At 39.8% G+C, this 23,249-nt stretch overlaps 1 protein-coding gene across 1 annotated transcript in view; it reads left to right on the forward strand.

The window, feature by feature from the left end:
- The window catches only part of PCNXL2 (pecanex-like 2 (Drosophila)), a 275,717-nt gene that overhangs the window by 81,417 nt on the left and 171,051 nt on the right, over positions 1-23,249 (forward strand). The window contains exons 16-17 of the mRNA XM_012660166.1: positions 15,373-15,482; positions 16,614-16,710. Of these exons, the coding sequence (XP_012515620.1) occupies positions 15,373-15,482; positions 16,614-16,710 (207 nt within the window). The remainder of the gene's footprint in view (positions 1-15,372; positions 15,483-16,613; positions 16,711-23,249) is intronic.

Genomic DNA, 23,249 nt, shown 5'->3' on the forward strand with positions numbered 1-23,249 from the left:
AATTTACTCCACACAGCATAACTGTGAGACAAGTCTGTTATTATCCTAATTTTACAGTTATACATTCTATTTTCTGCATTGTTCACTATGCAGTTTACTGTTAAATTACAGTTTGAAATTTGGCATTCATATTATTCCCCCTTCACAATTGCTTGCTTAGCTGTAAAGTGTTAGTATATGTCTGCATTTTATTGAGATTTTAAATCAGATGCTTTCCAAACATTTCTTGGTTTTTGATGTAAATATGTTTCGGAAAGCATCTTTATGTAGTCCCTTTAGAGAAATATCTCATTTTAAGGGTGCTTTTTGTTTGTCTTGTGTTTTTTTCTCATCTTCACAGTGAGAATACGTCTGACAACCTAGTATTGTGTCTTTTCAGTCCACAGACTTATTTTGTGTTTGGCCTGTAGAGTGTTTAAAATTATTTTAGAGCCAACATTTAAAATTAGGACAGTTGGTAAAAATATGATTCTTTTACTTCTTTTAAACATTTTGAAGCTCTGGCTACACTGGTCTCACATTCTCATTTAGTGACAACCTGCTGACACTGAATAGTAACCCACAGCCACCCCAAGTTCACAGGTCTCATCACGGCCTTTCGTCTTTTATACCTGACCCACATAATGTATTTATGTCACCTGTCTGTTCATGTTGTCATTAGGTTTTGTGACTCGTCTCGTAAGAAGTGAGCTGGTTTCTGTCAGAAAATTTTCAGGCTCCTCAACCAGATCTTTCCAGAGGTACTTAGGGTCTAAAACACAGGAAGACAGGAACACAAAACAAACATGCTCCAGTAACCTACTACTAGGCTGATGGAGTTTCAGGTGGTTACATCAGGAAGCTCATCACGGGCAGTAGATATGAATGGAGCACCTGGGACAGTGATTATCTCTGTCCTGTCATCTCAGCTATAATTTCCCCATCCATGACCTGAGCAAATAACTCCTGCTGCCTCTGAGACAGCAGGGTTCGCCACATACTGCCAGTCCACAGACGTGCACTTCCAAGCAGTGAAATATCTGCCAATCCTTTGGCCTACCCTCACTTCCAGCCCTTCTTGCCTCGCATTTATTGCAGGTGACATCAGCAGGGGTTTAGCAAGATCTTTTCCTGTTTTCTTCTTCAATAAACTACTCTCTCTCGAGTGGAGAGTGGGAATTGGGATCATCTGTCAGACTTCCCAGTCTTCTTTGAGTCTAGTCCCATCTATCATGTAAGGTCTGGTATAAATTCCTCAGTGTTTGCGGCTTGTGCTCAAGCACCTTCTCTGGCTCCCAGTGTGGATTCAGGTTTTTCTCTTTTTCAATGTTTTATTGGACATTCATGGGCTTTAAGTGGGGGGGGGGAGGGCTGATTCCCTGTGTTCTTAATGCCCTTTTGACTGGGACCCCATGCTGCTTCTTCCCCTCTTTGCAGCCCTGAAGAGCAAACAGTATCAGATATAAACATCATTTTCTTTGGTTAATGGAAATGGGAGCATGCAAGCTCTCTGTAACTGAGAGTTCACATTCAGTGGTAGTCAACATATATTTATTTGTTTAGCAATGACTTTGACAGGTACTACAGAGATATGAAAGGAGAAAAAAACACAGTCCTTCTCGGGAGCTTAACATGCATCAACGATGGTTATGTACTGTGGATGATCAGAAAAGAGGAAATCAGTCAGAGAAGGTGGTTGTTCAGCTCAGCCTCCAAACATTTTATCATTGGGTTGAGAACCTGGCCATGAGTGTGCAGTCAAACATGTGAAACAGTTTCATCAGAGTTGGGAATGAATGACCATAGCAGGTGAAGGAGGTAGCAAGGAAATAACCCACTAATAGTGAATGAGAGAGCAGATTTTGATGTAATTATGGACAATTTTGAATGCAAGGCTAAAAGTGTATGTTTTTGATCCAGTGGGCATATCACAATTAATAAATATACTAGCACCACGCTCTAACCACCTGAGCTAACCGGCTACCTCTGTGGAAAGCAATATGGAGATACCTTAAAGAGATACAAGTACTACCATTTGATCCAACAATCCCATTACTGGGCATCTACCCAAAAGAGCAAAAGTTGCTCTATGAAAAAGACACCTGCACTCGAATGTTCATAGCAGCACAATTCACAATTGCAAAGATGCGGAAACAATCCAAGTGTCCATCAATACACGGGTGGATTAATAAACTGTGGTATATGTATACCATGGAGTACTATTCAGCTTTAAGAAACAATGGTGATATAGCACCTCTTATATACTCCTGGAAAGCACTGGAACACATTCTACTAAGCGAGGTATCCCAAGAATGGAAAAACAAGCACCACATGTACTCACCATCAAATTGGTATTAGCCGATCAACATTTAAGTGTACATATAAGAATAACATGTATTAGATGTTGGGCAGGGGGAGGGGGGAGGAGGGGACGGGCATAGGCACAAACAATGAGTGAAATGCGCACCTCCCGGGGGAATGGACACACTTGAAGCTTGGACTTGGGGGGGAGGGAGGGTAAGGGCATCATACGTAACCTAATCATCTGTACCCCCACAACATGCTGAAATAAATAAATAAATAAATATACTAGTCATATGAACAGGACTTATAGAAAAAAGAAGTCATCGGCTCGGAGATGTTGAGAGCCGTAGATGAGTCGATGGCCCCCGTGGCGATGGCAGACCTAGGCATTAAAAAGTTCAACAAATTGACTTCCCAAGTCACTCCGTGAGTGGTCAGACCAAAACCCTCACCTTCCTTATTCTCAGCCAGCTGAGTTCTCCAGTGCTATCTCTGTTAAGTCACCTCTGCTTAAACTTTGAATTAGGGTGAACCTTTGCCACATGCCTCATACTTTCAAGCAGGTAAAACTCATTTGATAGTGAAAAATAATTCATTGATAATAGAATCATGATTGAATCTATGGAAAACAGAATATTCTTCAGTCCTCAGGATGCTTTCTGCAAAGGAACAACTCATGAAACTTTTTAATTTATCAAAAAATTGCTCTGAAAACCCAATTCATTTGACAAATGCTGAACACTCATAATTACCAGTTCAAGTATTATCAAAATTAATATACGTTCATAGATCATTACATGAATTTTTCTTGAAAAATTCTTGGAGGGTTTTAGAAACCATTGAAGAGTCTGATATTAAAAAAGACAGAATTTGGGGGGGTGTTTATCGAGTTGCTGGACAGGTGCTATTATTTCCTCACTTCACCAAGGCTGGCTTTATTTTCATATCAGACATTGCTCATGGCTCACAGCATTTTTTTTTCTGACTGAGGTCCGTAGCTCCTCAGGACACCCAGACAATAGTGCAGGCAGCCAGTACCAACGGATCAGAGCTGGCCCAAGAGATAAACTCTGTTTACTATCCTGGGCTGAGACTTTTGTTTATTTCTGTTTTCCATGCTGTTTGTGGCTTGTTATAGGCATAAGTTATTGTTGGATCACAGTAAACAGATTCTATTTTGAAAGCACACTGCTAACTCTGTGATGGAATTGAACACTTCACGGGCTCTGGGGTTTACTTAGGTGTCGAAACAAGCTTTTGACCAAGTGGAACTGGAGTACTTTGGGAAGGTTTATTAACTCATCTCAGGGAGGTATTGACTTCCTTTGCTCAGCATAAAACAAAGATCACTTGCAGTAAATAGTATAGTCTGTTGTAACAGATTCTTAATGTTCTAGCGATATTTCGAAACACCTTTTGGTAAAAATAGAGCAATTTGTATCTCTCTCTTCTCGTTTGTAAGTCCTGAGTTTTCTAATGGTCTCAGATTGACTCTCCACTATAAGATGCAGCACCTATTAAATGCCGTGAATTGAATGAATGTGGTTAGCAAATTGGCAAGGGGGTACTTAGAAAACAAGAAAAGCTCACCCACTTTCAGCTTAACTCCCACTTACCCAGAGCTGTGATTCCACTTCTTGTTTAATGATGCTTTTGTTTACGCCTTTTGTGCTCACTCTTTACATTGCTGGAATTGATTCTTTTTCCTTTTGTCTCTGCTGTATCATGATGGATTGATGGGTCCTTGTGAACAATTTCAGCATGTCAGCTGCCTTGCCAGAGATGTATTTCTCTATATGGGTCTCGATAATGTATTTATTCCCTTGATTTTTATTATTATCACTTGGTAGAAGCAGATTGAAGGACTGTGAGTTAATTTTGCCCTCTGGAATATTAATTAGGGAAAGAAAAATTTATTTCTCTTTTAATTTCATATTCTCTTTGACTCATCCAAGATGGTAGCAAGTAACATATAAATGGACTCCCTCATTGACTTAAATAGTATTTGACAGTGATTTACAGAAACAACCAGAATATTTGCTCCCTAGAGAAATGGCACAGTAGTTAATTAGCTGGGCTTTCTATATGTCTGGATAAACCATGATTTCTATTTTTTATTATCCCTTACAAAGAGATTCTATTTTATTGATGGCAAGGGGATCCAGAGGTTGGAACACATTATTATAATTTGATGTTTCCCAAGCATCATTAATTACTGCTTGTGGGAGAGTTTTTCCCATGTTCCTTCTAGGCACTACAGAATTGCAGACTAAAACAATGGCATTGTCCTGGAATTCAGGATTTAAAATCTAATTGTAAACATAAAACAAACACATAGTTCTAGATTTTTTTAGCACCGGAGTAGATGTTAGATATCTCCTACGCGAATTCCTTCATTTTATTATTTAGAATGAGGAAATGAAGGTCCAGAGAGAAAGTAACTTACTGAACATCACACATACCAGATCCCCAAATCTGTGTCTTCTCAATCTTCTTCCTTCTGTGCCATCTTCCCTACCCCGTTTGAAGTGTAAATATATTTGTCTAGTCTAAAGAACAATTCACAGGGGTGTAAGATACCTTGCAGATCAATGGGGCTTTAATTTACAAAATAATTTCCCAAGCATTTCCTCATTAGCCCTTTATTCTATCTCCATGTAATAGTAGATAAGGAAGATATCAGCATCTCTATATTTTAGTGGTGAGGAACTTGAGGCACAGAGTGTTTAAGTTATCTGCAAAGGGCACACAACTAAGTCACTTTGGTTTTTCAGTTGTATAATGGATTAGTGATGCTTTCCTCATGTGGACGTTGTAAGAAATAATTAAATTAAATCGATGCTCACGGGTTCCTGTTAAACGGTGTGGTAGGCAGAATTCTAAGATTTCCCCAAGATTTCTGTCCTGTGCTGTGCACACCCCATATAAGTCCCTCCCCCTGAGTGTGGGCAAGACCTGTGAAGAGGACGGGATGTCATTCCTGTGATTAGGTTAACATTATTTGGCCAAGTTGAAGGGATTTTGAAGATATAGTCAAAGTCCCTAAACCAGTTAGCTTTAATTGAAGTTAAAATTTAATTTATTATAGTTTCCTGTGCTTTTGTGGTCTTAGGCATGAAATCTTTGCCTAGACTGGTTCTTGAAGTGTTTTCCCTGTGGTTGTTTTTTCTAGTAGTTTTATAGTTTTGGGTGTTATGTTTAAGTTTTTAATCCATCTTGAGTTGATTTTTGTATATATAGAGAGATAGGGTCCAGTTTCATTCTTCTGTCCATGAATATCCAGTTTCCCCAGCACCATTTTTTAAAGAGGGTCCTTTTCCCTAGTGCATGTTCTTTGCACCTTTATAAAAATCAGTTGACTGTAAATATGTGGGTATATAATTCTGGACTCTCTATTCTGTTCCGTTGGTCTATGTCTCTGTTTTTATACCAATACCATGCAAGGTTACTATAGTCTTACATTTTGAAGTCAGGTAGTGTGATGCCTCCAGCCTTGTTCTTTTTGCTAAGGATTGCTTTGGCTATTTGGGCTCTTTTTTGGTTCTATACAAATTTTAGGATTTTTTTTTCTATTAATAATTCTGTGAAAAATGACATTGCTGTTTTGATAGGGATTGCATTGAATCTGTAGCTTGCTTTGGGCAGTGTGATCATTTTAATGATATTAATTTTTCTGATCATGTAATGTCTTTCCATTTGTTTTTATCCTCTTCAATTTCTTTCATCAGTGTGTATTATTTGTTTCAAAGTAGCTAGAAGAGAGGACTTGAAATGTTGCCAGCACATAGAAATGATAAATACTCAAGCTGATGGATACCCCAAATATCCCGACTTGATTATTACATAGTCTGTACATGTAACAAATACTCACATGTAAAATATTTTGTATCAATAAAAAGTAACATAAAATTTAATTTAAAAGGGAGATTATTCTGAATGAGTCTGACCCAATCAGAAGCGGCCTTTAAGAGAGAGTCCAAAGGCCAGAGCCAGGAAAAGATCCTCCCTTGTTGGCCTGGAAGAAGTAAACAGCCAGGCTGTGAATTGCTCATGTGGGGACACTCGGCAAAGACTCGAGAGCAACCTCTAGGAGCTGGAGTGGGTCCCAGCAGACAGGAGCCAGAAGACGGGAACTGCAGTCCTGTAGCTTCAAGGAACTGAATTTTGCTAACCACCGGTGAGCTTGGAAGAGGACCCTGTGAGTCAGATAAGATCAGAGGTCCAGCCAACACTGCGATTTCAGTCTGGTGAGACCCTGAGCAGAGGACCCAGTCAGGCTATGCCCAGATTCCTGACCCACTGGAACTGTGAGATAATATTAATACGTATGTGTTTTTTTTAAGCTTCTAAATTTGTTACACGACAATAGAAAACTTATACAAATGGTAACTATTATTAGCATAAATAGTTGGTTTTGATGATGAAGACGATGGTAATAATGTTAATAGTATTAAATTTGAAAATAAAACCTAAATTTGAACTCACTTTTAGTTATATTAGACTTCAGATTATATTTTATGGCCAGAATTTTGTCACCCCTAGCTGCAGGGGAGTGGGAATTACAAGTCGTTCAGCTGTCTGAACAACTGGTAAGGATGTTCCCGCTATTGAGGAAGGAGGGAAAATGGGTGATAGGTAGGCAGTTGGTGTTTTCTGTCATGCCTCCCTTCCTGGAAATTTAAAAAGTATAATCAGTCCCCAAAACCCAGTTAACACTGGATTGTCACGACCCTCAAGCTTGAGTAGGATGACTTTGATGGTGGCAGTTGGCACTCATTTAGGGAAAAAACAGGAAGAATAATGGCAGCTCAGAAGTTGTTCACAGTGGAATTGCAGTTGTCGAGTGAAGTTAAGCTCTGGACTCAGGTTTTGGTGGTACACACAGAGCATGCGAGGGTCAAATCTAGCAAATGTAGCGAAGTCAGTATTGGTAGGATTCCGGGGCTGGTGGGGAGTGAGAGATGACAGAGAGGAGAGTGTGGATAGAAAAGAGATTCCTAGGCCTGGGGTTTGAGCTGTGGTCATCTTAGTAGTGATGGAAGACATACATGTCCCAGTGATGCCAGCAGAAGTCTATCTTCTTTCTTCCACAATCCTGTGGACAATATTGTCCTATTGTTGTTCACTCAATACTTAGGGTTTTTTTGATATGCAGTCAATTCTGTATGAAAAATATAGACACCACAGTAACTAGTAAAGTAAAAGACTCTGTTTCCTCTAGTGTAAAACAAGCAATACTTTCCTTTCAGGTATTCTGAGAACTAAGTGTGGTAATATAAGTTAAGTGGCCGGTCACATCACTGCTCAGTGCATTGTTGTGGTTTGCTCACACTTTTCATTGCTCCTCAGAGTCATACACTGCAGTTTCTGTGTGCTTCTTTTTTATATCCTATTAGCTTATTCCCATGTGTGCCACATACAAGGTGTTCTATAAATTCTTGGATTGAATAACTACAGGTAACTTGGAAGAAGGCTATGAGAAGGAAACTAAATGTCAGTGTTTTCCAAAAAGTACACATATTTGTGTGTGTGTGTGTGTGTGTGTGTGTGTATCTCTGTATATTTATCTGTGAAGATATAAATAGACTTGGATACATGGGACCTGTCAGTCTGTCTTGCTAGCTAATGATCTCATTTTTCTCCAGTACCTATTTCTAAAAGTGAAATATTGTCTTGACTTGTAAACATATGGTGTTTTTCACCAAAATGAAAAACAGTGTGAAATAAGAAGAATCTACTCTTAGCGAACAATGAAGTCTGACTTGCCATATTTATTAACATGATAGTTCATTTATTTACGGGACATATATTGACTATCTGGTATGAATTAGACTCAGTACTAGGCACCAGGGGTGCCCCATTGAGGGTATTCAAGGTCCACGAGGAAGGTCAAGAGCTGCTAGGGTGATTCACACTGAGCGTGGGAGGAGCCCAGAGCCTGGAGTGTGTCCATCCAGACTCATGCAGCTATATGACAACCCGAGGGCCCTGTGTGAAGTAGGAACAGAGAACACAGTTCGAGGACTGGGCGACACATTTGATCTTAGTAAATTTCTGTAACTTTTTGGGCACAGAGCTCCTTTTACTTAATGATGAGATTCATGTCAAAAATAGACCTAGAAATAGGTCTTACATCAGAGTCAAAGTGATACGATCTAGTTCTTATTTTAGGATATATGAAAACCTGAATCTCAGAAATGCTCTTGTGTTTAATATGGTAAGAAAATCCATTTCTTTTTGTTTAAAGAGAAAGTATTTAAGCCTGATATGAAAGGCACAGCAAAGTGCGAATTTAGCTTGTTTCCATTCACTTTCTAACCAAACCTTCAGTTATTCTGTCCCATAAATTCCATCATAAGAGACATCTAAAATTTCTAAGAAAAAAATGCTGAAATAAGACTGTCTTCAAAGTGCGCTTCTGTACAAAGCTGAACTATCCTATGCCTTCTCCTCAAAATAATTCCCAAATGCCTTTGAAATCTACCACAGAATTGTGGGACTATCAGGCAGTTTTATTTCTACCTCATAAAAATATTTCAAAACCTGTGGGAGTTTTGTGAAACTGGCACTCATCAATCCATGTTATCCCCAACTTAGGCACCCATGAGAGCATCTCAGAGCAATTAGAGATGTTCGTTTTGAAGCAAACTCTCCCATGATATCCACTTCATTATCTGTGGGTGACAGATCATCGAAAACCTCATCTCCCTCCAAAATCTTTATATGTTTATATATATGTATTTGTGTGTCGTGTGTATGTGTATAATAAAAAATAATACATGTAAGATAAAACACCATATAAAACTAATACTTACATGTTTCAAATATAAAGGTTTATTTTTAAAACTCATCTAGAAATGCCAGTGAGGACTTCTCCTGTCTACTCCTCTTGGTAGAAACGAAACTGAGCACTCAACAAAGTCTTTCAGGTACAATGCATGGTATACTTGATCATTTTTCTCCAAAATCCCTAAATTGGTCTCTTCTTCTTCAAATGTCAGTATTTCCTTCTCTGTCTTCAAGTAAACAGTAAAGTAAAAACATCCTCAAAAGCATTTTGTTTTTTTTCTTTATGCCTGCCCTGTCTCTGACTAGACAAGCTCAACTCCTGTGAGATATCGGCCCCTAGATGTTTCCGATGCTATAGAACAGCCCCCACTCTCACCCAGTCAGTCTCAGTGCCGGCCTTCTCCTGTGTGCAGGGCAGACTGCCTGCAGAGCCTGGCCAGGGGAGATAGCCTAGGCCCTGGAGGGGTGGTTAAAAACTGGGCAGCCTGGGAAGCAATTGGGATTTTAAGGAGAGAGGAACACAAAAATGGGGGTAGAGGTAGTTTATCTTGATTCCCTCCTTCTCAAATCCAATTTGGTAATTTAGTTGTGTGTGTGTGTGTGTGTGTGTGTGTGTGTGTGTGTATGTAGGGCGGACAAATTGTGGAGCTGTTAAAACAGTACTATGTTCCTGTGTGATAAAAACATAAGACTAAAAGCTTTCAGCAAGCTTCTCTTCCTTCCTTCTCTTTCAGGCAAACTTATTTCCTAACTCTCAAGGTAGCTTTCTGTCCCAATTGAGCAAAGGCAATGTTAGTGTTTCCCTAATTGTAACTTCAGTATTTGTCATCAATGTCGGGGACGTCTTCCTTAAATTACAATCAAATTCCATTGCTGATGTTGAAGCATATTTCCTTTTGTTCGATCTTCAAAGTCAATGGCAACAAGCTGCCTCTCTTCCCAATGTGGAAAATTATAGGATGATTTAAAAAATCAAGGTGATTTCTCTTAAATGTATTTTCTCCAATCTTGACTCTTTCTCCTCTTTTATCTATTCCCGTAATCTTCCTTCATGTTTTATGAGTCCTGCCTTCAGCATGATACCTGACCGTTCCCACCCTGCAGCATAACCAGGCCCATGCTTGAGAGTGAAGCCAATGAAACCAAGTTCACATAGCCGGTAAAGCACTGAACTCTTCCATGACTTGAAATGTGCTCTCTGCAGCTCATTCCTAGTCATCTTATATAACCTAGCTCCATGACATGGTTCCCCATGAAGCTGCCCCTGAGTCCTTGCCAGAGAAAGTCGGTCCCTTCATGCCCTGGGCTTTTGCTCTCCCATGTGTTATAAGAAGCACCGAAATAGGCAGACACCTGAATAGATGTCCACACACTGTTGCGTGGAGGGATGAATACATGGACAAAACAGCCTGCAAAGCTGGGAACTTGCAAGTTAGAGTGATTATTCAAAACATACCAATACTTTTTAAAATGGGAAGTGGTGAGATGTCTACATAATTTTCACAGTTAGCTGTACACATATTTAAGATGGTAAGGTATGTGGAGCCCTGAACTGGGGGCTGCGAAGCCTGGTACTTGTCTTACCACGTTGGGCAAGTCTCTTCCATTCTCCCTGTCTCCTTGCCTGGTCAATAATTTGAGGGAGTGAGACTAGCTCAGGTATGAGATCTCTTCCAAAACTAAAGTAATCTTTCTTGAAGATGGCATGGCTTTGAAAATGTTGGCACTCTGCACATGAAGGCACTCTGCAACTCATGTTGGTATCCAACTGGTCTTTTCTGTCCTTGCTTCCTTGAGAAACCAGTCTTCCATTTGAGATTTGTGTGTGTGGTCACCCATGCACGTGCATACATCTGCATCAGTTTGAAGAAGTGAATCAAGTTAAGAACTTGGAGAGAGAGAGAGTATTTCCAGGAGAGAGCCTCGGAAGATCCAGGTGGTCTGCCTTGTTACCATCTGTCAAAACTCAGGGAATCCCAGTTCTTTCTAAGAAAGAGCAATATCGGAGGTCTGAGGTTGGGCTAGAAAACATGCAAATCATCACCTAGAATATGGACTCCTTGCCACCCTTCATGCCACCCTTTTCTTGGAAGAATAAGTATGCCATTCTGACATAGCTCTGCTTTTGTATTGTTGAAAAAAAACTTTGTCACTTTATCCTGCCCCTGTGGCTACATTCACTCCTGTTGCACAATTTATCCCAAGGCTATTGGTTATGCTTAAAAGAAATTATACATAATGGAAGAATGAATATAGACTTTTACTAATATAGGACACACACCGGGAGGAGTAGTGTAACAGCTTAAAATAATCAATAAGAATTATCCTCAATAAGATCTGTCAGTTCAGATTGTGCACCGTGGGGTAATGCTAACCCATCTTGGCAAGGTCAAATTCACATTTTGTAAAACAGTTCCTGTTTCTTTATTTTCTACCTGTGATGTAGAATTGGAGAGAGAAAAGGAATCTGCAAAAATCATTGTTCTTCCCTCTGTCTCCTAGGGAAGGACCCTACTTAATACTGATTCTAATTTATGCAGGAAATGTGATTCTACTGCAGTCCTTAGTCCCCGATGTAGCCTAGTAAAGCACATAGTAACAGCAAATGTTTACTGAGCATTTTACACCAGCTATGATACTAACGTTTTACACACAGTTATTCATATAATATTTACAACAACCCTATGGGAAGAATACTATTAAATTTTTTTGGATAAGGAAACTGAGACTTAATAGCTTCAGTGTCTTGGGCCATGCCGTCAACAGATTTGGGATTGAAGCCAGCAGTCTATGCCAGAGCCCATGCTTCTAACTACTGTTCTGTACTATGAAAGGCCAGCCTTCTCTGTACTTGTAGATACTTAAATAAAATCATCTCTTCCATTTTTACTTCTTAGGTCTGCATTCTATAGTAAGCCTGAAACAGCTGCTCAAATCCAGTGCATTTGTTCCATTCATATTTATTAAATACATTTTGAGGCCCAGGCTGTGCATGAGGTGTTGGGAATACACTGGGGTGAGACAGACATATACCTGCTGTTGATGGGCTCAGCCCAGTGGAGGAATCAGACGTCAATCCATTGTCACATATATTGATATGCATGGTCACAGGCTCACATAAACGCTGGGAAGCAGAAGGAAAGGGAACAACGTGGCTCCTCTCTGACTTCATTGTTTCTGATTTGATATTTTTACCTCCCACTATTTTATGTGATGCTATATCAATAGGGAGGGTCCCTCAGGACTGGTGAAGTGTGACTGTCCTTTGGCGTTTGTGTTGAAGAGGTTTGATTAAACAGTAGAGAGTAAATGAGAGCAGAATTAGGTTAAGGTTGTTGGGTGACTAAAAGTAGGTAAACTTAATTACCTAAATATATTCTGAGTCTAGACTTAATTTATTGTCTGCAAAGATCATCCATCACGGGTACTCTGTATCTTCTGATTAATACAAAAGTCACAGTGATGTGCGACTTTGCAGGGTGCAAGGCTGTTTCAAATCTCATTAAATCATTGCAGCAGTACTTTCAGAAAGGTGTCAGCATGCCCCTTTTACAGGAAAAGAAGCTGAGCCACTGAGAAGTTAAGTGCCTTCCACAGAGCTGTTCATTCCTGCAGTAGGTGAACCTGGGAGTCAACTTCTGCCAACGCTTGTTCCCTCGACATTTTTCTGTTCCATGCCTTGAGAATTATTTCCATGGTCATAGTTGCTAAATCGTTCTCATGGTGATCTCCTCCAGTGTTTGCATTTTTATGGGCTGCATGTGAGAGGAAATTCTTTGCCTTCATAAAATTGTGAATTAAATACACATCATTGGCAAGTGCAGAGGAATAGATGGAAGGAAATAGAAGTTAGCAGGTTTTTCTTTTTTGTATTTTTATTTGTTTGGCAGCCACCTATGAAATGAAAGAAGAGAATCCCTAAGTGGATGGACAGGGCACGGGGTGGCGTAGACGTGAGGATGGAAGAGGGCAGCCCCATTCACCTGCTTGACCCTTCCAGAGCCCTCTGCAGGGAAAGGACCATGTTCTGCGTTTGTTCTGTGCAGAGCTCCACTTGAATGCCATTCCCTTGACGCACTTGAGCCTCTGCTTCCTGCTCTGTGGCTGCCAGGTGTGCTCTGAGAGCAGCTCATTGTCACCTCACCTGTCATACCTGACCGAAATCACTCATGTGTCCTTCCTTCCCAAGCCCCTTGTCTGTCCTGCTCACACTTGTGCTTCTGGGTGCCTGGCACATCATAGGAGTGAATGAATGTTGGGCGAATAGACCAACAGGGAAGCATGAAACTCAGGTTTCAGAATAACTTTTCTGAAAGTTACTGGGGTGCTGTTTGAATGAAAAATGAGCAGCACCGAGCCAAGGGGTTGCCTTTTCTCTGATAATCTCATGACTTCCTCAGCAGTGCACTGCCTATCCACATTCGATGTAAGCTATTCCTTTCTCTTCTTTTCTTGCTGAAAATTCTTGTCCATGCAGGTCATTAGGGAAGCTGAAACCTTATAGTCATTCTCTCAAGGCTATGCCAATGTGCTAACATTTGTGCCAGGTATAGGGAGAAAAGAGGTGCAAGGCTGCCCTTTGTTATCCACTGTTTGACAGGGCATCCATTGTCTGACAGGGTGTCAGACAAGTAAACAGTGGGACTCAGCGAGAGGCACCCAAGGTGTCCTGGTGGCATAGAGGGGACACACATGAGAGGCTACTCAGGGACAGTGGTGCAAGTTGTACGTTGAAGGGGATTGTGCTATTAGGTTGCATCAGAATATCTTTTTTAACGAGGATAAAGTAACTAGTGGCCTTAGAGTTAGAGCTAACAAGCCTCATTGCAGGTTGTTTTCATGCGGAACATAATGAAAGAACTGTATTTACTCTGTCAGTTCAGTGAAAACATGCTGAAGACCTGCTCGGTCGTCCTGACTTAGCAGATGGGTACCTGCAACTTCTGTGGCAGCCAGTGGCTGATGACACAGTGAACCATGGAGCTCAGACCTTCAGGAGGCTGGGAAGTGCACCTCTTCCTTGGACACAGGAAGAGAAGACATTTTGCTAAAGAAAACTCCAGAGGGAGACAAGACGCCGGTGGAGAATGCTTTTATCGCTGGTCTGGAACTTCTCAGCAAAATAGCTGAGGAAGACATCTGCACAGAAACCGAAAAATAATGAAGCAGCCGTGGTGCCTGAGGGCGCTGCCAAAGTTATTGCACCAGATGCGCAGGGCAGCTGATCTGAGAGGCGTGCAGGGTGTCGCTGGGCGGAGGCTAGCTGAGGGTCGGCTCCCTTAAATTCGCCTTGCAGATACTGCTGTCCCAGGCTCCTAGACCTTCACAGTGGAGAAGATAAAAGAAATAACATTTTAATTTCCAGGAAAGTGAAGGATGAAAAAATAAAATCACCTGCTCTACCTAGCATGTCATTTACTTTTCCAGCTTTCCTGAGCAGGTACAAGGATAACTGCTGAGCACATTTGACTCATTCATTCGCAGGCTTGATTTTAAGCACGATTAACAACTCATCCTTCTCAAATAAAACACATCTCGAAAGAAAGGGATTTAAGTCCTTGACTAAATTCAGCTTTTGGAAGGCACCAGTGGTTCTTTCAATGGTGATTGAAAAGGGTAAATGTATAGGTTTTTTTCTTGTATATGAAAGACATGTTTGTATCGACAGGAACAGCAGACGTTTGTGGAAGGGGAGTGGAATCCCAGGCCACCGCTCTGCTCAGGACGCTAACACGAATTCCCAAGTTCTGCTCCGCCACGCCGAGTACAATGTGTTGATTACTAGCATCTGTGTGTCTATCAAATCAGACCTGAAGTGTCTTGCGCTTTTCATTCCAAATCATTTTTCTCTTTCTTCAGGGAGAGAAGTCTTTAGTCTTCGTCTTTAGTCTTTACCAAGTTTCATTTCAGTCTGCTGGTCTATTTGATCTCTTTTGCCATTTTTTTACATTTCTTACACCTTTAAACCTTTGATGAATAAATAGTAAGAAATATAATCCTTATAATTGTTATTAAGTATTATATTAAATATTATAAAGAAGAGGCGATACATGTTTAGTATTACATTTGATAAAAATCTCGAGCTTCATTTCAAGAAAGACTAAGTAAAATATATTCTCATAAATATGTACCATTAGTTTGAAATTCTTCTAACCCGGTGCCTTGTCAGAATCAGTGTTTATACATGAGCAGACACGTTTTTTGTGTGCTCATCAGATGCTTGTATGTCCACGGGCAGGAATGGTCACAGGAACACCACTAACTGTGGACTGATTTGGCTAACTGATGTCTTTTCCTTAGGAACCATGGAGTATGCAACACATCCCGGCGCTTTTCTCAGCCTTCTGTGGCCTCTTGGTTGCACTTTCTTACCATCTGAGCCGGCAGAGCAGTGACCCATCTGTGCTCATGTGAGTAACGCACGCCTATGCTCCTTCACCACCATGCTGTGGTCACGGCTGCCACAGCCTTGCCCTCTCATGGAGGCAAGGAGACGGCCATTCAGTGCTCATTGCAGTGTGACTCTTGTTACTAAACTAGCTAATCACTTGCTGGACAAGGGTGGCATAAATGCAGGACTGACCAGAAACTAATGAAAATCAAGGATGAACTTCCAGGGAACATTTCACCTTTGTGCTTGCTTGTGCTTTCGGAGTAAAACACACAGTGGCAGGAACAGAGGGCTGATAGCACCCAAGCCCTGCGTGACTTTCCCTTGGGTGAGTTGTGTGAGAAGCGAAAGCCTCAACAGGTACCCTCGCTGGGCCATTAGGTGGTATCACTGCCTTTATCCTAGGCAGTTACCCTGCGGAGACTAAACTGGCACCTCTGAAAGGAAAGGCTTTTGTTTTATTTTGTCACTTTTGTCCTTCCCAACACAGCCAGTGGCCTCTGGATTTAATGTGAGGTTTGCATCAAAGTTTTAAAATGTATTTGATATAATCTTTAGTAACTTGAAAGTATACATTCAGTTTTCTCTTTAATCACATCGTTTAAGTCTTTGGTAATATGTAGGTACTCTGGGACTGGAAATCCTTCATGCCAAAGTGAATTTAGAACATTGACAGCAGCATCTCATGGAATTTGTCGAAACTTATCAAAGATTTTGACTTAAGATAAATGTAGCTATTTGGGGGCCAAGAGACACCATAATTTTAGGCTGTTAAGTCCAGCAAGATGAACAGCATGTAAAAAAAACGGGGAAGAGAAAAGTTAAACATGGTTCACACAATTTTTAGTGTCAATCGTGTTACTGGAATATTGACTTCTGCAAATTTTTGTGAAGATGAAGCTGTCGTGGGCTGGCAGGGACAGAGGATCCCCTGCTCTGCTGATGGCAGGGGCCACCAATACCCCTGAGGTACTTGACTATTTTCATTAGGATGAAATTTGAAAAATCAAAATATTATCTTTGTGATCCCTTGAATATGCACTTGCTTTTGTCATTTGCGGACGCCAGGTCTAAGGTGAAGTGTTTACCTCAAACACTGTCCCAGGCACACCTTTTATAAAGTAAAACCTGTGTGTTTTTTCACTTTCAGGTCCTTTATTCAGTGCAAACTGTTTCCTAAATTTTTACATGAAAATCTGGAAGAGTCGGTTGCAGACCCTCTCCCCAAGAAGATGAAAGATTCGGTGGTGAGATCTTTGTGTTGTGTAACGTGGTGCAGGAGGGCCTTGCTAGTCAGCAGGGCTCAGGCTCTCAGTGGGCTCTAGCCAGGTGGGCATGAGAGCTAGGACGGGAAGAGGTGCCTTATCTTGGTCCATGCCTGGTGCGCTGGGCCGTTGAGCTGCCTGCCAGGTGCAGCCCTTTAGAGCATCTTGAAGGCAGACGCTGTGTGCACCTGCCATGGGCACTCAGTTGGTCCCCAGCTGGCTGCAGTTTGCCTGGATAGTTGCATGAACCACATTCCGTCAATTCCGCCCATTGCTGGCATCAAACAGCAGATGTGCTCTGCAGAAATAAAAGTTCGTCAAATAGACATCCAGCCAACCTGCCTTTCTGATGTGGTCCATGCACAGCTCTTCTCCACATCTCCCCTCAGCCTCATGCTGAGCTCAGAGCACTTTTCCAAACTTCACATCTGCACAGCCCTGGATAGGGGCCCTTGGGCTTCAGACCTGTGGCTGGGGTGGCAGAGAAGAGTTACCATACTGGCTGGAGCACATCAGGGGGAAAGGAAGGAGGAGAAGAAGGAAGGCACAGGAGAATCCCGCGGTTGTGAAATAATGATGCTACTTCCTTATTCATCAGAAGATGGCTCTGGGCAGTTTCAAAAATCTTTTGAGCAGATGCGATCTCTTTGGTATCCACTTCCAAACATTAATTAATACTTTGAAAAGCAGTGCGTGTTGATTGTGTAAGCTCCCATACATTTGAATATTCACCTTGGAGCAGTCTGAGGTCTTCCACTCAAGCTTTTCCTGTTTTTGTTGTTGTTGTTGTTTTTTGTTTTTTGTTTGTTTGTTTGTTTGTTTTAGAAATGACAGATAAAAGGAAAAACAGTGAATGGTCTATGGATTGTGAGTTCCTCCAGTCAGGAACTGTGTCTCATTTGTCTTGGTATCCACAGAGCCGATGCCTGGTGCATAGTAGGTGTTGCTATGTTCCATTGAATTTAGATGAGTTAAATTGCCTTCCGCCATTTCAAAACAATATACGAGACTCATAGCCAATATGATAACATTTTTAAAAAATTCATACTCAGCTTTGTGTGTCTGAGTGTGGCCACAGTTCAAGCTTTCGTATTGAGGTTTTTATGTCACCACACAGGAATTAAAGGACAAATCACCTGATACAAGTAAGGGTGTGGTTCATTAAACAGAGACACATTTAAAAGCAGATTATGACTGGAAGCAGCTGGGGCTGATGAGATAGAAGCTACAAAAGAGGAGAGATATTTGACGTTCAAACATAGCATCGACAACCTGACCTCTAATATTTATACTGGGAGCCTTCACAGGGAAGATCAAACTGACATTCCTACGGCAGTTTCTATAAAAGCCACAGTGTGGCCCAAGGTCTACCCAAAAGTCTTCCTGTGGATATCTGAGAAAACTGTGCCCCCAAACCTTCCTTGATTTCATGACTAACAAAGATGCTTCTCCACTTTCTGATTTATTGCAGTTAAAAATAATGTAGGAATTACTAAGAAAGAATACATAAGAAATGTGCCTAGTAGATGCTGGTAGTATTTCATTAGTATAATTAGATGTGATGGGTTAGGTGTTGCCTCACTTGGTTTTCATACCCTTTGAAATGCTTTGTACAATGTAGAACACATAACTTGTTAGGTGATTTAATAAGATGTTTGTGTTCATTTCTTTGAAAAGTCTCTGGTCTAATTATAATATTTTAATGGGAATATCAGATTCAGCGTTTACAGTTTGATGTATGATACCTTTCATGCCTTAGTGCATGCATAAAATTGTCCTCCTTATTGTCTGATTTTGTTTCTTTGTATCTCTCTCTACCTTTCTTATTTTCTCTGTCTCTCTTTTCTTACATTTTAGTTTGCATAACGAGCCTCGTAGGGAGCCTCATTAGATTGCAGTTTTCTAGCCCTCCCCCCTTCATTTTGATTTATTAATATTTGGCTTGTGAAGGGGTCTGAGAATTCTGCATTTTAACAAGAGTGTCTACTCAGGTGATTCTGTTTAGATAATCCACAGATTGTAGTTGAAGAAACATTCATCTAGAAACAGAGATATAACCAGTGGGCTTATACATTTGCATAGGAGCAAGGTAAGTTGTGCATATAAAGTTTATTAGCAAAATTCAAAAGTTTATAAAGACATAAACGTTCCACTAGTGGTTTGCCTGTTAGTCTCTCTCCATGTTCCTTAGTAGCACAGACTTTCAGGTTTTTATCCCTCACACATTTTCATCATTCTCAACACACTTTATAATGTTTAGATTTGTTACTTTCACTGTGTGTCTATTTTCCTCAGTTCCTAGAGCAAACAACAACAACAACAACAAAACCTATTTCATCTTTTTATGTAAAATTTAAATAGTTTTTTCTAAACCATTGGTTGCAACATATAGATTTTTCTTGTTGGGTGCTGCTGGGTGCAGAATGTTGGAACAGGGCTTCTTCAGCTCCTTTTTAGGGTCGGAGCATGAAGTGCTACATAAAAAGCTGCAGTGAACTTAGAATGTTCAGTATGCTAGCAGCTAATATGTCTCTCTGTTAAACATGCATGGACTTACCATTAAAAAGGAAAGCAAAACATTAACATTATTAAATATTGTTTTAGAAGTTCTGGCCAGTGTAAGGACTGAAAAAGAAAAAAAAACAAAACATAGATTATACTATCATATATGTATAGAAGGCACAGAGAAGTTTATTAAAATCAACTATGATTAATAAGAGGATTCATACATACCACTAGAGATTAGAAAATTTAAAAAGCAAGAGCATTCTAACATATCAGAAATAACATTAGAAAATGTAATGAAAACATGATTCCAAATCATGATAGGAACAAAATTTATGAATTGATAATGAAAATGATTTTAACAAGTGGTGTCACAAATAAAGTCAGCTACAGCAGTCTATTAAAATGTAAATGAAGTTCTGTTCTGAATAAGTAGTGATAAACAGACATAACCTGATTTTGGATGGGAAGGCTGAGATTTATAAAATGCCAATTGTTTCTAACAATTTATAGATTTAATATAGTTCAAAACAGTTCCAAAGGAATTATATTCACAATGTTGAGGAGTGATTTTAAAGCTCATTTAGAAGACTAGCACTTAGTAGTAGTCTAAAAAAACCTGAAAAAAAAAAATAAGACAAAGAAACTTAGTGCTTTGAGATTTAAGAGTAAAGACTGAGTAATCAGAAAGAAATACAAAACCATCCAAGATTAAAGAATGAGATTAGTGGATCAGAAAGACACAGGAAACAAATTATTTATATGAATGTATTATGTGAAAATTAAATGTCACAATCAAGAATTGATTTTCAGTGTATGGTGTTGAGATAATTGTTCAGCAGTAGAAGAGAAACAAGAATTTTATGTGCTCATCCCTCACCAGACACCAGTGTAAATTAGAGCGGGATTAAAGAGTTTCACAGAGAGGGAGGGAGGAGAAATCAAACAAGACTTCTCCATTTGTGGTACTATGGCAGGCTAAATTATTGTAAGCAAACTCTCTGCCGATTAAAACTAAAAATTGTGAATAAAATGCACAAAAAATCCTCCTTAAATGTAACAAAAAACTGACAAAATAATAAGGAATTATCAGGTAAAAATTTGAGTGAACAGGGGAACCTGGAGAAAGCAGGCAGGAAGCTTCCTTTGCCCCAGGGGATCTGCCCAACCTGGGGACAGTGGGCCTTGGCGTTCAGCCCTCAGACTGTGGGGAACAGAAATTAAAGCCTGGGCCTGCCCAGGTAGGGTGTCCCATGCAGTTCATAGATCATTAGGCTGGGACAATAAAGGCCACACTCTCAGAGTGAGGATGAACCACAAGAAGTCAGCGCCATCGTCCTCAGTGTCAGGGAGACGCAAGCAGACTCACCTCAGTGTTGAGAGAACAACAAAAGAATTCTTGAGAAGGTGTAACTTTCCATGTATTTGCACACAAATTCAAACAACTGGGTAGATACAAACCCCTCAACTTACAGCGTCAAGTGGTCCCTAGCTGGAAACTGCTTGTTGCAGTAACAAACGTGAGTCCTCTCTAGAGGAGTCTCTCGTCCTGGGTCTCCACGTGTTCCCAAAACCAATTTTTTAAGGAGAGGAAAATGAGCAGCTTACAATAAAAATTTTTTAAACTACACAAGGAAATAAGGAACCAGCAGAAACAAATCTGCAGATACTTCAGATATTAGAAGTATCAGACACAGATTTTTAAAACAACTATACTTACTATGTTTAAAGAAGTAAAAGGCATGCTTTAAAATGTACAGACAATAGAAAATATTCAAAATGATGCAGCAGGTTTGAAAGAGAGCCAAGTAGAATTCTCTAAACAAACAAATGAAGCAATTGAAGTATACACACACACACACACACACACACACACACACACACACACGCACAGGTTAGACACCTCCGAAGAAAGAATCAGTGAACTGAAAGATAGAGAAGAAAGTACTCAGAATGCAATGCCGATGGAGGAGAGATGAAGAACTATGAAGGAGATGAAGGAAAGATCACTTAAAGGCTAGACTGAGAAGATCTCAAATAAATCTAATCAGAATTCCTAGAAAAAGAAAGAGAAAGAGACTGGGACATAATCAATATCTGATGAAATAACATCTGAGAATTTACCAGAATTGATAAAAGACACTGATCTTGAGATTTACGAATTTCAGTGACTCTCACAAGCAGGGTACATTAAAGAACAAAGAATTCACACCAGACGAACTATAGCGAAACCACGCATGCCAAGGACACAGACCACCTTCAAGCAGGTACATAAAATGAACAGATTACATTCAGATGAATGACAGACCGAAAGCTCCCTTATCAGGAGCAATCATGGAAACCCGAAGACAGTTGTTTGATACTTACTGTTTTGTAAAACAAAGTGAATGCCAAGCTAGAATTTTATACTCAGTGAAAATATCTTTCAAGGATGAGAGAAAAATAAAAATATTTTAGATAAAAGCTGAGAGACCCTCAATAATTGTAATTCTGAAGGATATGTATCAATAGAAAGTGATCTCAGATGGACATCTGATTTGCAAGAATGAACAAAGAGAAAAGAAAGTGGCAGGTGTATTGGTAAATCTAAACTGATACTAACTGCATAAAACCACAATAAGAGTGTATGGTTGGCCTAATAAATGCAAGGACCAGTTGAAATACATGACTACAATAACATACAAGTTTGGACAGGAGGAGAAATGGACTCCGAGTCTTCAATGATCTAGATAGTAATGTCCAGTAGAAGAATAAAGATACAGGTTGAATATCTCTAATACAAAATCTGAAACATTTTGAGTGCCAACATGACGCTCAAAAGAAGGGAGCATTTTGGATTTCAAATTTTCAGATTAGGGATGCTCAGCCTATACTGATTAACTTCAGATTGTGGTAAGAAGTATGCATGTTGGAATGTTTAGTGCAACTGCTAAAGGAATAGAAACAGCATATAGCTTCCAACCCCGTACAGAGGAAAAAATGGAATGATAAAAAATAGAAGTTATTTGTAAGTATAAAATTAAATTGGATTCCTATGTCACATTCTACTTAAACATCAATTCCAAGTGAATTATAAACTAAACTTGGAAAAACAAAGCCTAAAAGCACTTAAAAGTGTAATAGAGAAAACTATCTTATAATATCAGGGTAGGAAAGAAATTTTTAAAGCAACACAAAAGAATTCAATTTCATTAAAATTATGACCTTTGATTTATCATTTTAAGTTATACAGAAAAACAACTTAAAAAAACAAGCCACAGAATGGGAAATAATTTTTAAAACATATATAGCTGATAAGGCTCTAGTGTCTAGATGCTATAAAATTCCTGTAAATTAATAGGAAACCAGATATCTCCCTTGAAAATTGGCAGAAGACTTGTACATATATATACTTCACAAGTGAGGAAATATAAATAGCCAGAAAACATGAATACGTAGGCAACCTCATTAATAATCAGAAAACTCCACATTAAAACCATACTGACTTACCATTTCAAAGCCACCAGACTGATGAAACGTGGAAATTCTCACAATACTAAATGTTGACAAAAGTATTGAGCAAGGGAAATCTCATGTACTGCTGGTGGGAGTGTAAATTACTATATCCATTTTGTAAGACTGCTTGGTATTATGAAGTTGAAGATTTGAACATGCTGCAGCCAGCAATGCTGCTCCTGTGTATTTACTCTGAAGCCACTGGAAATTCCAACGGTAGAATGAGTAGTATACAGCAAAGGAAGAGAACTTATTACAGTTATATGCAATGGCCTGGGTAACTCTTAACCACAGAATGTTCGCAAAGGAAGCATAACACCCACAAAGAATGCATACAGTATGGTGCCTTCTATTGGGTAAAAATAGGCAAAACTGAACAGCTTACAATTGCATGCCTAAGCAATGAAATCATTTTTTAAAAAACAGCAACAAAGTGATTTTCGCCAGAGTCAGGATAATTGATAGGAATCTCCAAGGGGGGCAAGGTGTGTTTTTGAGCAGGGAGCCACCTGTAAAGGGAT

Source organism: Propithecus coquereli, unplaced genomic scaffold (assembly GCF_000956105.1).
Source record: "Propithecus coquereli isolate 6110/MARCELLA unplaced genomic scaffold, Pcoq_1.0 Scaffold66, whole genome shotgun sequence".
Classification (NCBI taxonomy): Eukaryota; Metazoa; Chordata; class Mammalia; order Primates; family Indriidae; genus Propithecus; species Propithecus coquereli.